The 19,881-nt window shown below is 36.9% G+C and overlaps 1 protein-coding gene across 3 annotated transcripts in view; it reads right to left on the minus strand.

The window, feature by feature from the left end:
- flt1 (fms related receptor tyrosine kinase 1) overlaps positions 1 to 19,881 on the minus strand; it is a 184,560-nt gene that overhangs the window by 127,241 nt on the left and 37,438 nt on the right. For all 3 annotated transcript variants that reach the window (XM_087988200.1, XM_087988199.1, XM_043692014.2), the window contains exons 5-8: positions 16,747 to 16,906; positions 13,229 to 13,365; positions 8,816 to 8,990; positions 6,951 to 7,068 (exon numbers count right to left, since the gene is read on the minus strand). In XM_087988200.1, coding sequence (XP_087844326.1) covers positions 6,951 to 7,068; positions 8,816 to 8,990; positions 13,229 to 13,365; positions 16,747 to 16,906 — 590 coding nt within the window. The remainder of the gene's footprint in view (positions 1 to 6,950; positions 7,069 to 8,815; positions 8,991 to 13,228; positions 13,366 to 16,746; positions 16,907 to 19,881) is intronic.

The raw sequence follows: 19,881 nt of genomic DNA on the forward strand, positions 1-19,881 counted from the left end.
ACCACATTCTCAGAAAATATCATCTTATCCTAACCACTCATTACACAAAGAAAAAGTGTCCTCTTATTGCTATTGGATCTTTTGCCGCTAACCTGAAATCAATGCCTGCTGTTTTCGGACTCTTCCACCAATTTGAACAGTTCCTCCCATTCTAGAACACCCTCCCCAGGGTGGCATTCCAATGCTATGACAAAATTGTTCTCCTCCTATTTAATTATTGAGTTACCACAGATTTGCAGCGTGTTCACAGGCAATGGGCATCAATTAGTTAGTTAAGTAACCTAATTAATATTCAGGAACTGGTAATCAGGAATCCTGGATCAGCCTCTCCTTGCCCCCCTGTCCTCCACTTAATCAGGGCAGGCCAGGCTGGGGGAGTTGGTTGTTGCCAGGAAACTGATGCTGTTCATCTCTAATTAACTGGATGCAGCTGCCACACTTCCTTGACAACTACATTGAATTTAGTTCAGCGTGTCAGAACACAAAGAGGCTTCTTTGCCCTACAGTGTCTTTGCCACATGCAAGGCTCCACACCATGCAATCTCCAGATGATCTAGGAATTTATTCCCCATGTGTATTCTCACGGTATATCCAGCTGACCACTTTGCACGAACACATGATTTAAATGAGGGCCCCAGGTCAGGCAGTTATTATCATCTGGAGTACCAAATAATAAAAAAAGAATTTAAGGCAGACAATTCATTAAAGCCAGTTGGTGAGGAATTACACTTTCTGCTTTCTCAACTCCAATTTAAATTAAATAGTCTGAAAGTAGGTTTAAAGCATAGCAGGACAGCTGTGCAGCATGAAATGCTAATTCTGTGGATGCTTTCTATGGCCTAGATGATGTTTTCTAGCTGCAAAAGCATAAGCTTCAAGTTTTAGAATTTGAGCATCACAATGCTGCATCTTCAAAGTTGAGAACTACATGGATGTCACATTTAACAAAGCAATCACACCACAGATTAAAAGCCTGCAGGGAAAGAAGGAGTGGGTGACAACTAGGCAGGCTAGAGAGAGAGAGAGACAGTGCAGAGTTCCCAGAGTCTCTCTTACTCGTCCATTTTGGAGACTGGTGTGGGTGGTCGTACTTCAGAACAATGTATTGACAGCGAACCATCTGGCATTGCAAGTGGCTCAATTGTAGAGCTAGGGTGGGTGGAAAGAAGAAGAGTGAAAGGGCAAAAGTGGTAGGTGTTTTGATAGTTTCGGGAACAGACAGGAGTTTTTGTGGTCATGCCTCCATAATGGCATGCTGCCTCTCTCTGATGTCAGGGTCAAGGATCTCACAGAATGGCTGCAAAATATTCTTTTAGGAGAGAGTAAAGCCCCAGTAACCATGGTCCATATTGGCACCGATGATGTGTAGAGAGAGAGGTTGTGATCTTGAAAATCGACTTTTGGATGCAAGGCAAGACCTCAGTAATCTCAGGATTGCTCCTGTACCGTGTGCGTATTGAAAGTGAAAAATTGAGCAACTGACCACAAAACTGAGAAAAGTATGGGAGCAGAAGGACTTTTGATTTTTGGCTAAGGTGAGATGTGTACAAGTAAACTAGTGTGCTTGGTTCCCTGCTGTTCACAATCAATAATTTAGATGTGCAGGCCAGTTGTAATCTTTCCAAGTTTACAGGTGATACAAACCTTGGTGAGAAATTGAGTTGTGAGGAGAATGCAAAATAAGCTTCAAAAAAATCTAGACAGACTGAGTGACTGCGCAGATGGAATGAATTGAAGATAAGTGTGAGGTCAGAGGAATATAGAAAATAGGAGCAGAAGTGCTTATTCTGTCAATCAAGCCTGCTGTGCCATTTTTATCCAATTTGGCAGGGGCAACAGAACAGTAGAGTGTTTCTTAAATGGGGAGAGAATGAAAAGTGTTAATATCCAGGTGTCCTTGTTCAAAAGTCATTGGAAGCTCATACAAAGAAACAGTGACCAGTTCAGAATACAAATGGTATGTTAGCCATTACTGTAACATAATTTGAGTACGGGACCAAAGAGGTCTTGCTTCAATAGCATGGAACTTTTGTTAGACTGCACCTAGAGTACTGTTAGCAGTTGTTCACTCCTTGCCTAAAGAAGGATGTACATGCCGCAGAAGGTGTGCAGACGAGGATCACCAAACTGATTTCTGCAATGGTAGAACTGTCTCATGAGGAGAGTTGAAGACTGGGCCTGTGTTTTCTGAAGTTCAGTAGAATGCATGGGGATCAGATGGAAATGAATAGAATTCCGAAAAAGGACAGACAGAATACATGCTTCCCTTGGACAAGGGACCTTGGAGTGCAAGTTCATAGCTCCTTGAAAGTGGAGTCGCAGGGAGATAGGATAGTGAAGAAGGCGTTTGGTATGCTTTCCTTTATTGGTCAGAGGATTGAGTACAGGAGTTGGGAGGTCATGTTGCTGCTGTACAGGACATTGGTTAGGCCACTGTTGGAATATTGTGTGCAATTCTGGTCTCCTTCCTATTGGAAAGATGTTGTGAAACTTGAAAGGGTTCAGAAAAGATTTACAAGGATGTTGCCAGGTTTGGATGATGTGAGCTATTAGAAGAGGCTGAACAGGCTGTGGCTATTTTCCCTCGAGCATCAGAGGCTGAGGGGTGACCTAATAGAGATTTACAAAATAATGAGGGGCATGGATAGGGTAAATAGGCAAAGTCTTTTCCCTGGGGTCAGGGAGTCCAGAACTGGAGGGCATAGGTTTAGGGTAAGAGAGGAAAGATGTAAAAGAGACCTACGGGGCAACTTTTTCACGTAGAGGGTGGTACATGTATGGAATGAGCTGCCAGAGGAAGTGGTGGAGGCTGGTAGAATTGCAACATTTAAAAGGCATTTGGATGGGTAAATGAATAGGAAGGGTTTGGAGGGATATCTGGGCTGGGTGCTTGCAGGTGGGACTAGATTGGGTTGGGATATCTGGGCGGCATGGATGGGTTGGACCGAAGGGTCTGTTTCCATGCTGTACATCTCTATGACTCTAAAGCTCTAAGGGGGTCTAGAACAGGGCACACAGTCTCAGAATAAAAGGCAAGCCATTTAGGATTGAGATGAAGAGGCACCTCTGCACTCAAAGCTGTAAAATACCCTACTCAAAAGAATTATGAAAGCTCAGGCATTAAATTGTTAATATTTCTAGACATCAAGGGATATGGGGACAGCACATGAATAGATGGCAATGCATGATCTAGAATGGTGGAGAATAATTGAGAGGGATAGAATAATTTACTTCTGCCCCATGTTCCTATCGACCTAGCCTTACTAATCTAGATGAACACAACATATTAAGTTCACAATCTTTGCTCTTTTTCCGGATTTACTCTCCTGCTTCATGTTATCCTGTTCTGAAACTTCAGACTCTGAATCACAGCCCCAATCTTTTGCATCTGGAGTTCTGTGCATTTGTTATTCCTTACTCTATAGTGAGGCAATGAGCATAACCTGCTGTTTGTCATTCACTTTGGTAGATTGTTAACAGGTACAAAGTTAATACAGGTCATGAGGGCTATTCAGTTTTGCTTAGTTCAACTGTATAGAGAGATCCTAATTCACACCCATTGAATCATCAAATTGTTGCTTAAATGCTTCTCGGCTGTTTGATGTTGATTCTACAACTTGATCATTCTGTGTGAAGACATTTTTCCTTATTTTAACAACAATTGTCTGAACTTTTGATCCCAATTCTAAATTATCAATTTAATATAGTTTCATTTATATAGGTAAATTTAAATTATTCCACAGAATCTCTACAGTGTAGAAGCAGGCCATTCAGCTCAACAAGTCACACCAACCCTCCCATTCACCCCTGAGGCTCTGCATTTTTCATGGCCCACTCACCTAGCCTGCAAATCTTTGGAATGTGGGAGGAAACCAGAGCACCTGGAGGAAACCCATGCAGACATGGGGAGAATGTGCAAATTCCACACAGCCTGAGAGTGGAATTGAACTCAGTCCTTGGTGCTGTGGGACTGCAGTGCTTATCCCACTGTGCCACCATGCCATTCAGGCCAATCATTTTTCTTAATACGTATTACTTTCTAAGACCAAATTTTAGAGTATTGTTTCTAGACTGTAAAGTCCTACTTTCTCCAGTCTTCTCTCTGAAGTCTGTTCCTTAACACTGTATTCTTCTCTGCACTATCTCTACTGCTAGGATGTCACTTTCTTGACAGTAAAAACAGGATACATTGTTCAACTTGCAGTCGGAGCAGAACCTTATCAACTTTGTTCACTGCTTCCTCTAATTTGTAGTCTATGGCTTTGATAAAATAGTTAAACTTCCCACTGCCTTTTCTCTTACAGATGCACACTGGTTAGATAATTTCAAACCAGTAGGACTCAGAGGCTTCTTTCAGATTTTTTAAAAAAATTCATTCATAGCATGTGGATGTCATTCACTGGGCCAACAATTAATGCCCATCCTTAATTACCCTTGAGAAGGTAATGATAGACCCATAATACCACAGCACATGGACTTCATTAACTAACTTGGAGCAAATTACTGCAGATACTGGTAACTATACTGAAAAAAGTATGCTGGGAATCACAGTGGCTCAGGCCGCATCCGTGGAGAGAAAGCAAGCTAACGTTTTCATTAACTAGCTTCTTCAGATGTCAGTCACAAAAAAAAGTCATCTAATTTTTCATCCTTTGTGTAACACATCATAGCTTCTGCAATAAGTTTTGTCACCAATAGTTCGATTCGCTAACATATTTAGATTGAGTAGAGTCATAGAGATGTACAGCATGGAAACAGACCCTTCAGTTTACAAGTAAAGCAACAGGGTCAGACGATTACCAAATCTTGAGATTTGCTTGCAAAATCATTATTATTCAGTAGTTTCTAGATATCTCCAAAGCATTTCAGAGTTTGGAATCATAAGCAAATTCAACTCGTTTGCATTATCTTTAAACCTTACTTCACTTTTATAAATTGCAAACAGTATTGATCTTAACACAAAGCCTTCAGGCACCCTGCTCAATACTTTCCCACAATCTGATATTAAAACTTCAATCCAAACTTCTGACTGAACTTTCCCAATTTTAAACCCACTCCCTGGCATTTAATGCAAATTTGTATAGTTTAATTTGTAGAATTCCAGGTGAAATTTTATCATAGGGAGATAGTGACATCGTGGTACAAAAGTGAACTGGTAATCCAGAGGCCCTGGCTAGTTCTCAAAGGATATTGGTTCAAGTCCCACATGATTCAATTGATAAATCTGAAATCAAAAGCTAATGTCAGAAATACTGATTGCTGTAAACCCCACTTGGCTCACTAATGTTTTTCACAGAAGGAAATCTGTCATCCTTCCCTGGTCTGGCCAGGTCCACAGCAATGTGATTGGCTTATAAATGTCCTCTGAAATAGCCCAATAAACCAAATCAGCACAAGGGCAATTAGCAATGGGTAACAAATACTGGCCTTGCCCAAAATATCCACATCACATTAAAGAATAAAAATAAATGCCAAACCCAAATAAGAGCTAATTTTATTAAGCTGTATAAAATTCTTAATGATTTGGCAGGAGTTGGTTCTTCTATCTGGGACATCATGAACTGGGGATCACAGACTCTGAACAAGGGGTTGACCATTTGAGATTGAGATGAAGATAAACAATCTTTGGAATTACCTATGCTGAGGAGTTGCAGATGCTCAATTGTTGAGTATATTCAAGTGAGAGCAATAGGTTTTGGGTGCTAGTGGAATCAAAGGATATGGGGATTGTTGTATTATTTGTTCTTAACACAAATAAATGTACCAAGAATGAATGATAAACTAAATAAATGGTTCTTTATTGAATAATAACAGGATTGTAGGGCAATTCTTCATATATGTGTTAACTCTAGATCAACACTTCTCTAACTATTACATCACATTCTAACATACATTGTTTCTGATAATATATAACAAACTGTGTATATATTCAATAGTACATTAATTAGTATGTTAGACAACATGTAGAATCATAGAATCTCTAGAGTGCAAAAAAAGGCCATTCAGCCCATCGAGTCCACACCAATTCTCCAAAGAGTATCCTACCCAGATCTATCACCCCATCCCATCCCCATAACCCAGTGTGAACTTGGATATCCCTGGAGATTACAGGGCAACTTTTAGCATGGCCAATTCACCTAACCTGTACATCTTTAGACTGTGGGAGGAAACTGGAACACCTGGAGGAAACCCACATAGACATTGTTGCAAAAGATTGAAGTTAAAACATTCAAGGGTCTTATAGCATATTTTCCTTAGCTCCAACACAATGAATGCAATACATTGTGCTCTTTCAGTACATCTTTCCTTATCTTTGATCGGGAATCCCAATTTAAGTTTAATTTTGGCAGATATTAAATACCAATCAGATTCTAACAACAATAAAGCACATTTTGTTTATATTTAAGTACTCATCATTTTTTACCACTTCCCTCAAACACTTTTCTTGTGTCTTCTCAAAGTGATTCAAAATAATAAAATAGTAGGCAGTAATACAAAGAGGCAGAGGGTAACATGCTTTCCTCTGAGCCAGATGTGCTGGTTTTGAGTCCCAGCCTGGGAACATTCAAAACATGGCCTGGTCATTTGTGTGATGGAGCCTCCACTATCATTATCTGGAGCTTCAGAGAACAAAATAAACATACAATACATGTTGTCAGAGCAACTCCAGCTGCAACTGCACAGTAACACACCACTACCAAAGCAAGAATGCAAAGCACAGACCCTGTATTTAGCTTTCGGAAATTTCCCACCCACGCCTGACATGAGTAAGTTTAAGATTTTGCATTGCAACATTGCATTGTGAATTACAGACTTTCAATTCTACAAACTGTTTTGCCTCCAGTCCCCATGTCTGATTCAGTGGCATAGTCATATAAAGACAATTAGCTCCCTTTAGGCAATACTTCTTGTGGTCAGTTTTCAAATTAGTTTGTTAATTTTAATCTTACCATAAAACCTCTGGTGGTGGAAATGCTTTGACTTTTACTGGAAAACGATAGGCTCCCTGCCCAGCAAGAACATCCGCAATGCATGATTTCCGGCATCTGGCATTAATAAATGGTTTTGCTATTTGGAGAAGAATAAACAAGGAATGCAAATATTTTTAGTGATAGTAACAGTTCCTTTTAGAAGTAATTTACATGATTTATGATGTGTAATGATGACTATCCTATATTCATGCAGTACCAAATGCTGGTAACATGGATTTCAAATTCTGCTGTAATCAATTTAAGACAAAAGTACAAAGAAAAGAAGTGTTGGTTTTATGTGTACATAGAAGTTACATTGCAGAATATCTGTAAACCTTGACGTATACCTGAGAATTTACTTGTGTTTCTTCAAAACAGAAACTAGGACCAAACGATTTTGTAGCAGTAACAGACTTCATAAAATAATGATTAAACAAAGGGTTTGTTAATTAAATAGGGATCATTACCTGTACCAAAAATGCAAAGTCCACACTTTTAAAAAATTAAAAATATTTACCAGATGCGATATTGCATTAACATTCATTGTTTCACATCATATGTGTGGTATATTGGCAAAAAATAGTACTATAGCTCCTCCTATTATTTAAATTTCTTTTCTGGAATATAGAATGCCTAATAAACAACTTTTTTATTGAATGAGAGCCCCACTTTTATAGGATCTCTCCAGTATAGAAGCAGGTCATTCAGCCCATCAAGTCCACACTGCCCCTGCGAAAACATCCCACCCAGAACCGTACCCTATCCCTGTAACCCTGATTTTTCCCATGGCTAATCCACTTAGCCTATACATCCCTGGACACTATGGGCAATTTAGCATGACCAATTCACCTAACCAGCACATCTTTGCACTGTGGGAGGAAACCTGAGCACCCAGAGGAAATTCACACAGACACAGGGAGAACGTGTAACCTCCACACAGACAGTCACCTAGGGCTGGAATTGAACCCAGGACCTGTGAGGCAGCAGTGCAAAACACTAAGCCACGGTCTGATGTGTCAACTTTTGGATGTGCCATAAAAACTCTAACATTAATTGGAAAAGCTGTCTGTTTGTTCAGGCAACAATACAATCACATGAAGCTGTCCAAATAAGAGGTGGGTGTTTCTCTTAGCATCTTGGAGAGCTTCTATCCTTCAACAAACACAAGCCAAAATAGATTAACTGGTCGTTTGTATGCATGACATTTGTGGAACCTTGTGGTCTGCAAATTGGCTGCTCTATAAAGCAGTAGTAATTATATAGGCTGCAAAGATCAGTGTGGTATTTTAATATCATAAGTCACATTATTAAAGAAAAGCAAAAAGACCTATTCATATCAAACTAATGTACAAATGTTGTTAGCATTTAATTGTAAATTATTATCTTTTCATTATAGTTTCTTAGAAGTTTTACATCATCAGGGAGTAGAATTCCACATGCATTTATTCTGAAGGAAGATTTGCTTGTTTCCTATAACATTAAAAATTGCCCTATAATAATGAGGAAAATAATTTGCATATTTGATTTGGAGAAATAAAATGCATTCAATCTGGCTAAATCTAATCTAAACACTCTCTAAAATTAATTTAAACACAGAAAATGGAAAGGTTTCTTTCAAAATGCTCTTGGAATTGCAGTTTACACTGTCTTGAGTATGTCAAACATCAGCAAGTAAATGTTCCCAGCACCCTTGCAGACATCATGTTTGCTGACTTACATAAAGGACTTACATAACACTATTACATGTGTGTAGCATTTAGAGCACAAGAAGGAAGATATTCGAGGACTAATGGATAAATGAATACTTTTACTTAGAGAAATGATTTTATCTGACTATTTCTTACCATAAACATTGACTGTTGCTTTCCTTTTTTTCATAGCGTCCCCACTTTTCACTTGACATATGTAGTTCCCCTTATCAAATGTAAGAACATTGTCTATAACAAATGTGCTGTAAAAAGTATTTATTCTAGGGTCTGTCTGGTCAATTCTAGTGGTTATAGATGCATTTCTACTTTCCTGGAAGAAACAGAAATAATTAAAATTGTAATTTCAACCAGTGATGTCATTTCATTTAACTTTTACAATAATTGTCAATGGGGCATAAGTGCTGGCCTAGTTCCTCAATCACACTTGTTAATGCTAATTGCAAATGCTGACTGGTTAGGGTTCAGAAGTAGTAAATTTGACTTTTCACTGTCTTAATTTGGGTTGAAGATAATTCCAATATTTTCATTAATATTCATCTGAGGACAGATAACTGAGCATTTTCCATTGATCCAACATACAGTTCAGTGTCATAGTTTGCCACACGTTTCTGAACTGAGTCATCAAGTAAGACTATGCAAATTTTGTATTATTTTCAGTAATGGAACATGGATGTCACTGACAAGGTCAGTTCTTACTATTCATCCTGAATTGCACTTGAAAGTCATTCCAGTAAACTTGCTTCGATTGTTGTAGTGTGTTGTATATACAGAATGGAGCTATTTGTGAAGAATTTCAAAGATTTTGACCTAGTGAGAATCAGAGAACTGAAATATCATTCCAATTTAGGAGTGTGGGTGAATTGAATCCCATGCAAAGGGGTAGAGGTTGCAGGTTTGGAAACTTGTGATTTGCAGGATCACACAAGATTGGGTGCTGAATATTAAAAAGGTACCTTACATTTAGGAAGATCCGGAAATGAGGAAAACATGGAGAAGTGGCTACATTTATTAAATTATTGCATTAGTACAATAACATGGGATGATCCAAGTTCAGGAAACCAGGACGGATAAGTAGTTGGAGTAGTGGAGTAGTGTTAGGTAAAGGGTAAATGTAGGGGGTATGGGTGGGTTGCGCTTCGGCGGGGCGGTGTGGACTTGTTGGGCCGAAGGGCCTGTTTCCACACTGTAAGTAATCTAATCTAATCTAACAACAAAGGCAAGAAGCCACTTGTGGAAGTTTGCACATTTTCCCCGTGTCTGCGTGGGTTTCCTCCGGGTGCTCCGGTTTCCTCCCACAGTCCAAAGATGTGCAGGTTAGGTGAATTGGCCATGCTAAATTGCCCATAGTGTAAGGTGCATTAGTCAGAGGGAAAAGGGTCTGAGTGGCTTACTCTTTGGAGGGTTGGTGTGGACTGGTTGGGCCGAAGGGCCTGTTTCCACACTGTAGGGAATCTAATCTAATCTAATCTAATCTAATCTCTAATATCTAATCTAATATCTAATCTAATCTAATATCTAATTTAATCTAATCTATTCTAATCTAGTATTGGTCACCTTATTTAAGAAAGTATATAAATGTGTTGGAAACAGTTTAGGAAAGTTAACCAGACTAATACCTGGTAAATATACCTCAAATAGACCGGTTGTTTGATGAAGAAAGGTTGGAGAGAAGAGGTTTATATCCTTTGGACTTTAAAAGAGTAAGAAGCCACCTAATTGAAACATCCTGAAGGGTCTTGATAGGGCAAATGTAGAGAGGACATTTTCTGTTCTGGGAGAATCTGATACCAGGGGTCATTGTAAGGGTTAGCCCACTTAAGACAGAGATAAATAGAAGTTTTCTTGGAGAGTCTTTGGAACTTTCTTCTTTAGAAGGTAGTGGAAGCAAGCATTTGGGTATTTTTATGATAGAGGTAGCTAGATTCTTGGTTAGCAGGGGTGTGAAAGGTTATTGCGAGTAGATGGGAAGGTGAAGGATTCAGATCACTCGTGACCTTGCTGAATGGTGGGTAGGCTCTGAGTGACCTGCATGTGCTCCTGTTCCTGTTAAAAGGGTTTTGACGGAATGCTGATAAAGTGAACAGCTTTATTTGAGATGGAATCAAGCTTCATGAGTATTACTGGAGCTGCATGCATCAAAGCAAATGGAAGTATTCCATCACACTGCTAACATGTGCCTTGTAGACGATGGAGAGAGTTCGGGGAGTCAGAAGAAGAGGTATTCATTGCAGAATTTCTAACCACTAGCATGCTTTTGTTGCTACAACATGTATGTGGCTGATCTAGATGGGTTTCTGGATAAAGATAATCAATAGGATGTTGATGGTGGTGAATTCAGTTGTGATAATGTAATTAAACATCAAGTGAAGATGTTAGATTCTTTCTTGTTAAAGCTGGTCATTGTTCGGCACTTATGTGATGGAAATGTTATTTGCTGCTTGTCAGCCCAAGGTGGAATGTTTAGATCCCATAATGAAAAGAAAAACCAATGAGTAATTCTGGACTTTAAAGAGAATAATTGTAACCATTTATAGAACAGATGGTGTAGAATCTGTATTCTAACCATCAATTCTCATTGTAACAAAATGTTAATTATAAGACAAGATGGAACTAATACTATTTCCAAGAAAAGTCATTATAAATACAAATCAGAAACAATTGTTATCCAGCAGCATTAAAGACAACAATAGATTATTTGCATTCAAAGGATCAAGCAACAAACTAAAGGAATGTAACATTGTTCCTGAAAAAAAACATTTCCTTTGTAATACAGGGTAATGTAGTATAGTACTTTTGACCTAGTATGGATTTTGTTTAATTAAATATACATTTCATGAGGTGGTAGATTTTTCCAGAGCACAAAAACTGCAATTTGCTACACTCAGTGGGGTACAGAACATAAGACTTTTTTTTCCAGTAGGACATTTAATAATGCTCTGCACGTCCATTTCAACAGGGAGAGGAGAAAATATGAATTTCATGACTGAATCAGGCAATTTGCAATGATTTGCATACAACCTAGTTCCTAAAATGAAAACAAAACTAAAAAGAAAATTCTTGTAGCATGTTTTACACAGAATTAACCAAATAACTTATTTGTGATGTTGACTATTCATTATGTAGCTTCCCATTTGAATAATAAAAGGTGTGAATAATTTTTACAGCAATAATATGTACTTTCTTGATATTTTATCAATGAGAAGGTGATTAATAACATCTTAATAACTTTCCCAAAATGCATCCAGTGTTGTAGTGTGTTTACCTGAGAGTCTCTTTGATGAATGAGTTGAAAGAAAATATTGTGCTAAGAATCATTACAAAATAATGTACTCAATGTCTAGTACAAGGTAGATTTCTAGCAATTGAGGAGGTCTTTACAGTAAAGCAAGGGCTATAAAACAGAATTTAAAATCCCTAAATATAAACATATGTTTTTATTATGTGTCTGGAAGTTGAACTCAGTTTAAAAAGTCTGCACTTTAAATAATTTTATTTTCAAGAATAGTTTCCTATTGAAAAGGATAAGAACAAAACATTTCAGCTTACACTGTTAATAATAATGCAACGGTTTGTGCCTTTAAGATGGATTTGTCTGACCTGGTTCTTTTGAAGTGAGCTATTGTAAATCTAATGCCAAGGTGTTTGCTCCATGAAAAGCAGAGGAACTAGCTTTAGATTTCTTGAAAATTAGACAAAATGACATGAATGGGTGGAGTCAGGCTCAGACAGATCAATGATTTTAGTTTTGTTTTCAGTTGTAGAAGTTGAGGTTTTGGTGTTGAACCTGCTCAATGCAGTTCTCTCTCTGCTGCTGCAAAAGCTTGAGTTCTGTCTGTGCTGCTAGATTCATTCCATTGGCATTCCTTTTCCTGGACTGGATAAGACAGCAAGTGACGGAAATCTATTTTACTGATTTTGCCTTTGCCAAGGTTGTTGGGTTGCTGCTATATTGAAACAGTTGTTTAGTAGTTGTTAAATAATATATTATTTTGTTAAGTATTTTGATAGAGTTAAAATCATGCCAATTCTTATTCTTTGGTTTGTATTTTACCTGGCATGTAAGAAAAAAAAGTGTATTTTGCTTAACGCATAATAGTTTGACCAACCAAATCACATCTGGAATACAGTGCCTCTAAATAAGATAAAAGTTAGGATCGAGACTGTTTCCTTGTTGTTTTGAGGTCTGCTCCATAACAATAGAGATGTGCAAACAATGATCAGTAAATTTTTTTCTGTTTATTTAAATTTATCTAAAAAGTTATTATATATATTGGCTGAGTTTTGTTTTGCTTTTAAAGCTGTGGAGAAATGTCACTGTGTAAAAGATTTTAAAAGTAAAATTAAAGGGATTGCAATATCTTTTCAGTTTCCTGGCTCTCTGCCGATCTAAATTATACAATCATACTTTTGATCTTTAAGTACAACATCTTTCAACATTTCCTGGTAATTCTGAAGGGCAAAAGACACATCCAGAAACAAAGGCTGAATTATCAACTAGACTGTGTCTTTCAATGCCTTTGAAGTATATATCCTGCTTAAGAAACTTACTTTGCCAGGGAAATCCCAAACAATTTCAACTCTTGAATTCAGTTTTGCTGTCACTGTGCACTTGATTACAAGTGTTTTTCCACTCAGCATCTTGACTGGATTGGTCACATTGAGCTGTACATTCTTGATGCTATTGACTGTATTTTAAACAATGATAAAATATAATTAATAGTGTAACATTGTAAAACAAGCTTTGGCATTGGATATCATACATAGTTCATGTATCACTTCATATTCCTCTGTATACAAACAATTTTGTTCTATCATTCTATAAGTTAACTGAATACTACATCAGTAACTAGTAAGTACCGCATCACTCCCCATTGTGATATGCAACAGTTTTCACTTTCTACTAAACTGCAGATTTGTTTACTTATTGACAGCAGAACTTATGTTGTCAAATCATAACAATCTCTGTGCATTGTTATGAAGTTGAAGGTGTGTACTGTACCTTTACGAGAGCATGAATGCTGCTCTGAACTGAGAGCTTACAACCACATGTGTATATGACTAGAAGGCAGGTTCAGAGTGTATTGGAAAATTGAAAATATGTAACATTTAGCTGTGAAATGGATACCTAAGTTTTGGTTGCTGTTTTGACAAGAATTCAAATTTAACCAATCAGTTCAAACTATGTCCCAGAATACTAAGACTAATCAAATTTGAATTTATTATTTTGCCAACATCCAACCAATGAGACGATCTGATGTTGATGGGGGTATAAAATGTGGATCTTTTGAAAATTGATCAGAGAGAGCAACTGCTATCAAGACAGAAATACGTGGAGATCTAACATCTTGCTTGCCAAGAAATTAGGAATGACTCTCTATCAAAGATACCTTTTCATATGAAACATACTTGCTGTAAAAAGAAAGATGACAACCCAGGGAGATCCTCAGCTGCAAGAGGGGAGACAGAAGAAAACAGCGGCTGTGTGGTTTTAAAATTAAGTTGATGTAATTGTAATAAGTGCTTTATTGGAACAGCATATTGTTATGGAGTTGGAAGCAGGTAATAAACAGTTAAGAGAAAGTGGGGGGGGGGGGGGCTTAGAGTTGTGAATAGTTGTTTAATGTTCACTTTTAGAGTTTAAAAAAATTGATGTTTTTTCTTTAACCACTGGAATTTGGGAGTTCTATTTTAACAGATTACGAGCGGAATTGAGCTTTACTGAGTGTTTGGTTTAATTAACAGAGGGGTTCACCTCCATTGTAATGTATATAGAATGGACTTTCTCTCCATAACTGAACATTGTACAGTGCCTCATCAGCTTCTACAGGAAAAAAGTGTTGATTGGAGCAAAACAACAGAATAGCTCTTCTGCTCTGCATATTACAACAGAATAAGATTTTTTCAAAATGTATTACTTAATAAATTATAGGAACTTAGGAAAATAAGAGCAGGAGTAGGCTATTTAGCCATTCTAGCACAATCCATTGTTCAATAAAATCATTGCTAATCTGGTTCTAGTCTCATCTCCATTTTTCTGACTGCACCTCATAACCTCCTACTCTTTTGACTGTCAAAATCTATCAAAATAAGGCTTGAATAAATTTAAGAAACTATCCTTTATTTTCTTCTGTTGAAGAGAATTTCATACTCTTGTGACCCTTTGAGAAAAATAAATTCTCCTCAATTGTGTCAGAAAGATCTCTTTTTCTTCAACTACGTCCCTAATTTTACTCACCCTAAAAGAAGGATTACTGATTGAATCGTGGGTTGTTTAGGGGCATTCCCCAAAATCTAAATCCAATTTCTCAGAATGATTAGTGGTTTCATTTCTACTACTAATTTATTCCAAAATGTTGTGCATAACAGAGATGGTAAAGCAATCTGCAGTTGTTGTCATTACAATCACAGATGGACAGGGTGGTTAAGAAGATATTTAATATGTTTGCCTTAATTGCTCAGACCTTTAAGTATAGGACTTCGGATATTATGTTGAGATTGTGCAGGATGTTGGTGAGACGTCCCCTGGAGCATCGTGTCCAGTTCTGGTCGCCCTTTTATAGGGAGGACATTATTAAGTTGGAGAGGGTTCAGGAAAGACTTACCTGGATGTTGCCAGGAATGGAGGGTTTGAGTTATAAGGAGAGGCTGTATAGACTGATACTTTTTTCACTGGAGGATAGGAGGTGGAGTGGTGACCATATAGAGGTTTATAAAATCATGAGGGGCATAGATAAGGTGAATGGCAAATGTCTTTTTTTGCAGAGTGGGAGATTTCAAGACTGGGGCATGTTTTTTAAGGTGAGAGGAGAAAGATTTTAAAAAGGCATGAGGGGCAATTATTTCACACAGGGAGTGGTTCATGTGTGGAATGAACTTCCAGAGAAAGTGATGGATGTGGGTACAGTTACAACATTTAAAATTCATTTGGAAAAGTACATGAGTAATAAATGTTTGGAGGGATATGGGCCAAGAGCAGACAGGTGAGACTAGTTTAGTTTGGGATTATGGTCGGCATGGACTGGTCTGTTTCCATGCTGTATGACTCTGTGACTCTCTGACTTTAAAATTGACAGAAACCTTCAATGTCCTCCCAGCAAGTAAGTGTCAAAATCAAGATATATTGACAGAGTGGGTAGCAAAGCACTTTAGATCTTGGGATTCATATATATAGGCATTAAGTAAAAAAGCAGAGAAGTTTCAGTGAATTTTCATAAATGTCTTATTAGACTACAACTAAAATATTGCATTCATTTCTGGTCAACAACTTTAGAATGGATGCAAAGGTTCTCAACAGTTTACAGAGATTTCCCAGAATTATTTCAGCGGTGAGAGATGCTAACTGCAAAGTTAGGTTTGAGAAGCTAAGACTGTTCTTCTTGAAACAAAAGAGATTGGGAAGGTTTAATAGAGATGTACAAGATTAGTACAGGTTTGGAAAAAGGTAAATAAAGAAGAAATATTCCAATGTCTGATGGCACAGGATAGGGGGACATAGATTGAAGGTAAAATTAAACAAAGAACTGCAGATACTGGAAATCTGAAACAGAAACAGAAATTACTGGAGAAATTCAGCAGATCTGAGCATCTGTGGAGAAAAAGCAAATTTAATGTTTCGGGTCCACTGACACTTTTTCAGAACTGGATTCAAGGCTTTGGGAAAGAGATGTAGTGGAATGTGAAGAAGAAATCTTTTTACATACACAACAATAATGAATTTGAATTTTTTTACCCATAGAGTTTCTGGAAGCAGAGAAAATCCATGATTTCAGCAGAAAATAGGATAGGCACTTTAATGAAAGAAATGTTTAGGGTTACAGGAATAAACCAGGGGAATGAGACTGACTGGAATCCTCCATTGGAAAGCTGGCATACGTTTGACAGGCAGAATGTCTCTTTATGTGCTATATGTTACTCTACAATGTCATCGCTAATTGTCTAGCACATTAGCGTTTGTGGCTAAGTCATCAGCAAAGGTATGTCTTGTGGATATTAAAGTACAATATAATGAATATACATAGACTTCTTATAATATTAGCTAATAAGAAAAGGGAAGTGCAGCTACTAACCCTGTCTATGTGTTAAATAAATAGAACGAAACGTCTTGCCATTCACACTGGTTTCACATGTCAGCAGACCAATATGTTTGAACATGGGTTTGGGAATAACAAAGCCTTGTTTGCTGTCCCATATAAGTTCCTTTCCATCAACAATAAAGGGCTCAGAATTCTAAAAGTAAAATACAGAAGTTATATTATACAGTGAATTATCTCAGGGCAGGAAGAAATCGACGCGCACATTTCTGTGATAAAAGGAAAAGCGACTAAAATATTGCCTCAAATTTCATTAATTTCTGTGTAGACAAAAGCAATAATTTTCGAACAGTATAGCAGTTTGATAGCATGAAAATGAAAATCAACATTGTCCCTGTAGGTCAAAACCTGTTCTCTCATTAGAGAGAGAGATAATAAGGTAGTGGGTTTAACCAGAGGGTCGCCACTCTTCAGACAAGATTGAGAAGACCTTCGTGGTTACCTCAGTCAGTATAGGAATTGAACCAACACTGTCTGCATTGTAAACCAGCCAACTAGCTAATCAAACCCTAGAAAGCCGATTTAAATAAATTTTCACTCTTTTACAGATGCCTACTAATACATTGTGGAAGTTATCCAAAAGGGGTATGGTTACTCTACAAAAAGAAAGCTACCAGTGTTCATCAATCACACATTGGGCAAATATCTATCTGAAGAGAATTTCTGTGTGTCCTTTTCCCAGTCTCTTCAATTTTAGGTTGTACTTCAAAATACAACTTACACTTGTTTATTTCATGGAAGATTTCTTTATTATGGTGAAAATCTTTTGAGGTATATTAAAGTACAATAATATTTTGAGGAATAATTAGCAGGAAAATACAAAATGATCATTTTATTGAGTATGGCATATTTCAAATGCACTGGAAATGCAATTTTATTTCCTGAAAGATTGTTGTTTGTCTTTGAATGTTTGCAACAGAACCAGTTAATTCCACAAGTGGATCAAAATTCCTGAACTTTTGTTTTGTAAATAGCACAAATATGCCTTTTTGATTAATTTGAATTATTTCAAGCCATTTCTTTTGAATCTAATTGTCCTGTTTAATTTTTCAGTTATAAAACATTGCCGTCTAATTATATGTCCCATATGATTCAATGTTATCCATTCTTATCTATACTTTCATTTTTCTCTTCCATGTATCATCCACTATTTTCCTTATCCAACTACATTTTCAGTCCCCATGGTTTCACCCTAATAAAGGCAGAAAGGTTGATGCATCATGCACTCATTTTTTTTTCTCAACTGTATTGAAACAGGTATTTCTCACTCTTCAATAGTCTTTGAATATAATGAGAAATGTTCATTGTCTTTAACCTTTCTTTACTGAAACACAAGCAATGCTCTATGTAGCCAAGGTGATCTTGACCTTTCCTCCACATTTGATTCCAGTTGACATGAATCAAAGCTTAAGCTAGCAATTTGGCAGTTTATATTTTGTTTACTTTAAGTCACCTCAGAATGTATTAAAATATTCTGGTGTTCTTTAACGTGATTTATAACACATAAGAATTCTGTCTAAAATTCTAAGTTAATTATTTTAACAGTGAGTTCATTCAAATTTTTATTTTAGATAACCTATATTTAAATAAAAGCTTTTTTAAGTTATAAATTCCATGGCAAAATTCTGCAAAACAACTTTCTCCTTTGCACAATAAGCATTAAACACTTTCTTAATTAATTCTAAAATGAACCAGTTTGTCAAATGAATCAGACTGATAGGAAGATACATTTCAAGAACGCTTGCCTGGCCTCATCTAACATATTTAATTTGGGTGATAAACAGCTAAAGGACCTGGTAAGCTGTATACTGACATGAGCCTATACTGACCATACTCATTCAGCACACCCATATGTTCTCCCACCAAACAAGATGCACTACCCACAAAAAAAATGCTCTCTTGAGGATTTTTGATGACTTGGTCAGATACTTCAGCAACTAGCATTATATTTTCCCCTCCCAAAAGTAATAATCCTGGTTCTATTAACTTAGCAGGGACTGGCATAAAAGACAGTTAAAGAAAAGTTTACGTAACAGAGAATTCCACCCTCTCAGCGGAAAGCAGTTTCATTGTGGTAAGTAGCTCTCATGGGAAGAGGGGCAAAAAAAAATAAAGTCCCATAAAGTTGACTTTGCCAACTAAGTGCTTTGATGCAAAAGGAAAGAACAATATGAAACAAATGTTATTGCATAGACTTGTCTCATGTAAAGAATTCTACAGGATGGGACAGGAGGGATGCTTCGAGTAGGATATAATAATTGTGACTATGGTCCTATCTCACTCACTTCCTGTCAACACAGGATACAGACCTACTGTCTCTGCTTTTTGCTGCCAACTTGGGCATTATATGGAAACTCCTCCTTGTGGATTATGCTCCTTAATAGGAAATACTTTCAACCTATTACCCAAGATTTTAACATATCCTTTTAAAACATATAAATACACTTACATCTGCAAAAAAGGTGCTGATTTAAATGCACTTTAAGATTGTTGTAGTTCAAGTTATTTGCAAAAAAGTGATGTTCATTGCAGCGTATGTTATAAATTTACTTTACAACCATATGCCTGGCAAATTCTGCAATTTAAATTTGGTTTAAATAATAATTGTATGGAGATTAATTAAACTAATTGTTTAAGATTACTAAAAGGTGCAAAACATTTTTCACTCAAATTTACTTAATATGGCCAGGAATAAATAATTGCATCAAAAATATCACTTCATTTTTATTGATTGGTGATTTTTTTTTAAATTTCACATTTATATTAATTTCACTCTTGCTTTCTACTTAGTTATGCATTTTTCTTTTCTACTATTCCCACTGTTTCTCTGGTAATTTTACATTTCCTACCTTCCACATTGTAAAAATATTTGGCTAGATGACAGTCATAGCATCACAAAACAATTCACTGCATGAGAAGCACGGTAAGGATGTGTTAAAATACAATGTGAATTCAAATTCTTCTTCAAATTTCTTCATCTGATTTCTTACTTTCTTTAAGATTTCTTTTGTTACTTTAACTTCTTGATGGCAGTGAAACAATTGAATTAGGTGTTAAAGGTGGTGAATGGTGGGAAAACAACAGAAAGAATCAGAAAAAGGAGGAACATTC

The sequence above is a fragment of the Chiloscyllium plagiosum genome, unplaced genomic scaffold (genome assembly GCF_037043375.1).
Source record: "Chiloscyllium plagiosum isolate Xiang-an unplaced genomic scaffold, Cpla_swu_hap1 HiC_scaffold_6, whole genome shotgun sequence".
NCBI lineage: Eukaryota > Metazoa > Chordata > Chondrichthyes > Orectolobiformes > Hemiscylliidae > Chiloscyllium > Chiloscyllium plagiosum.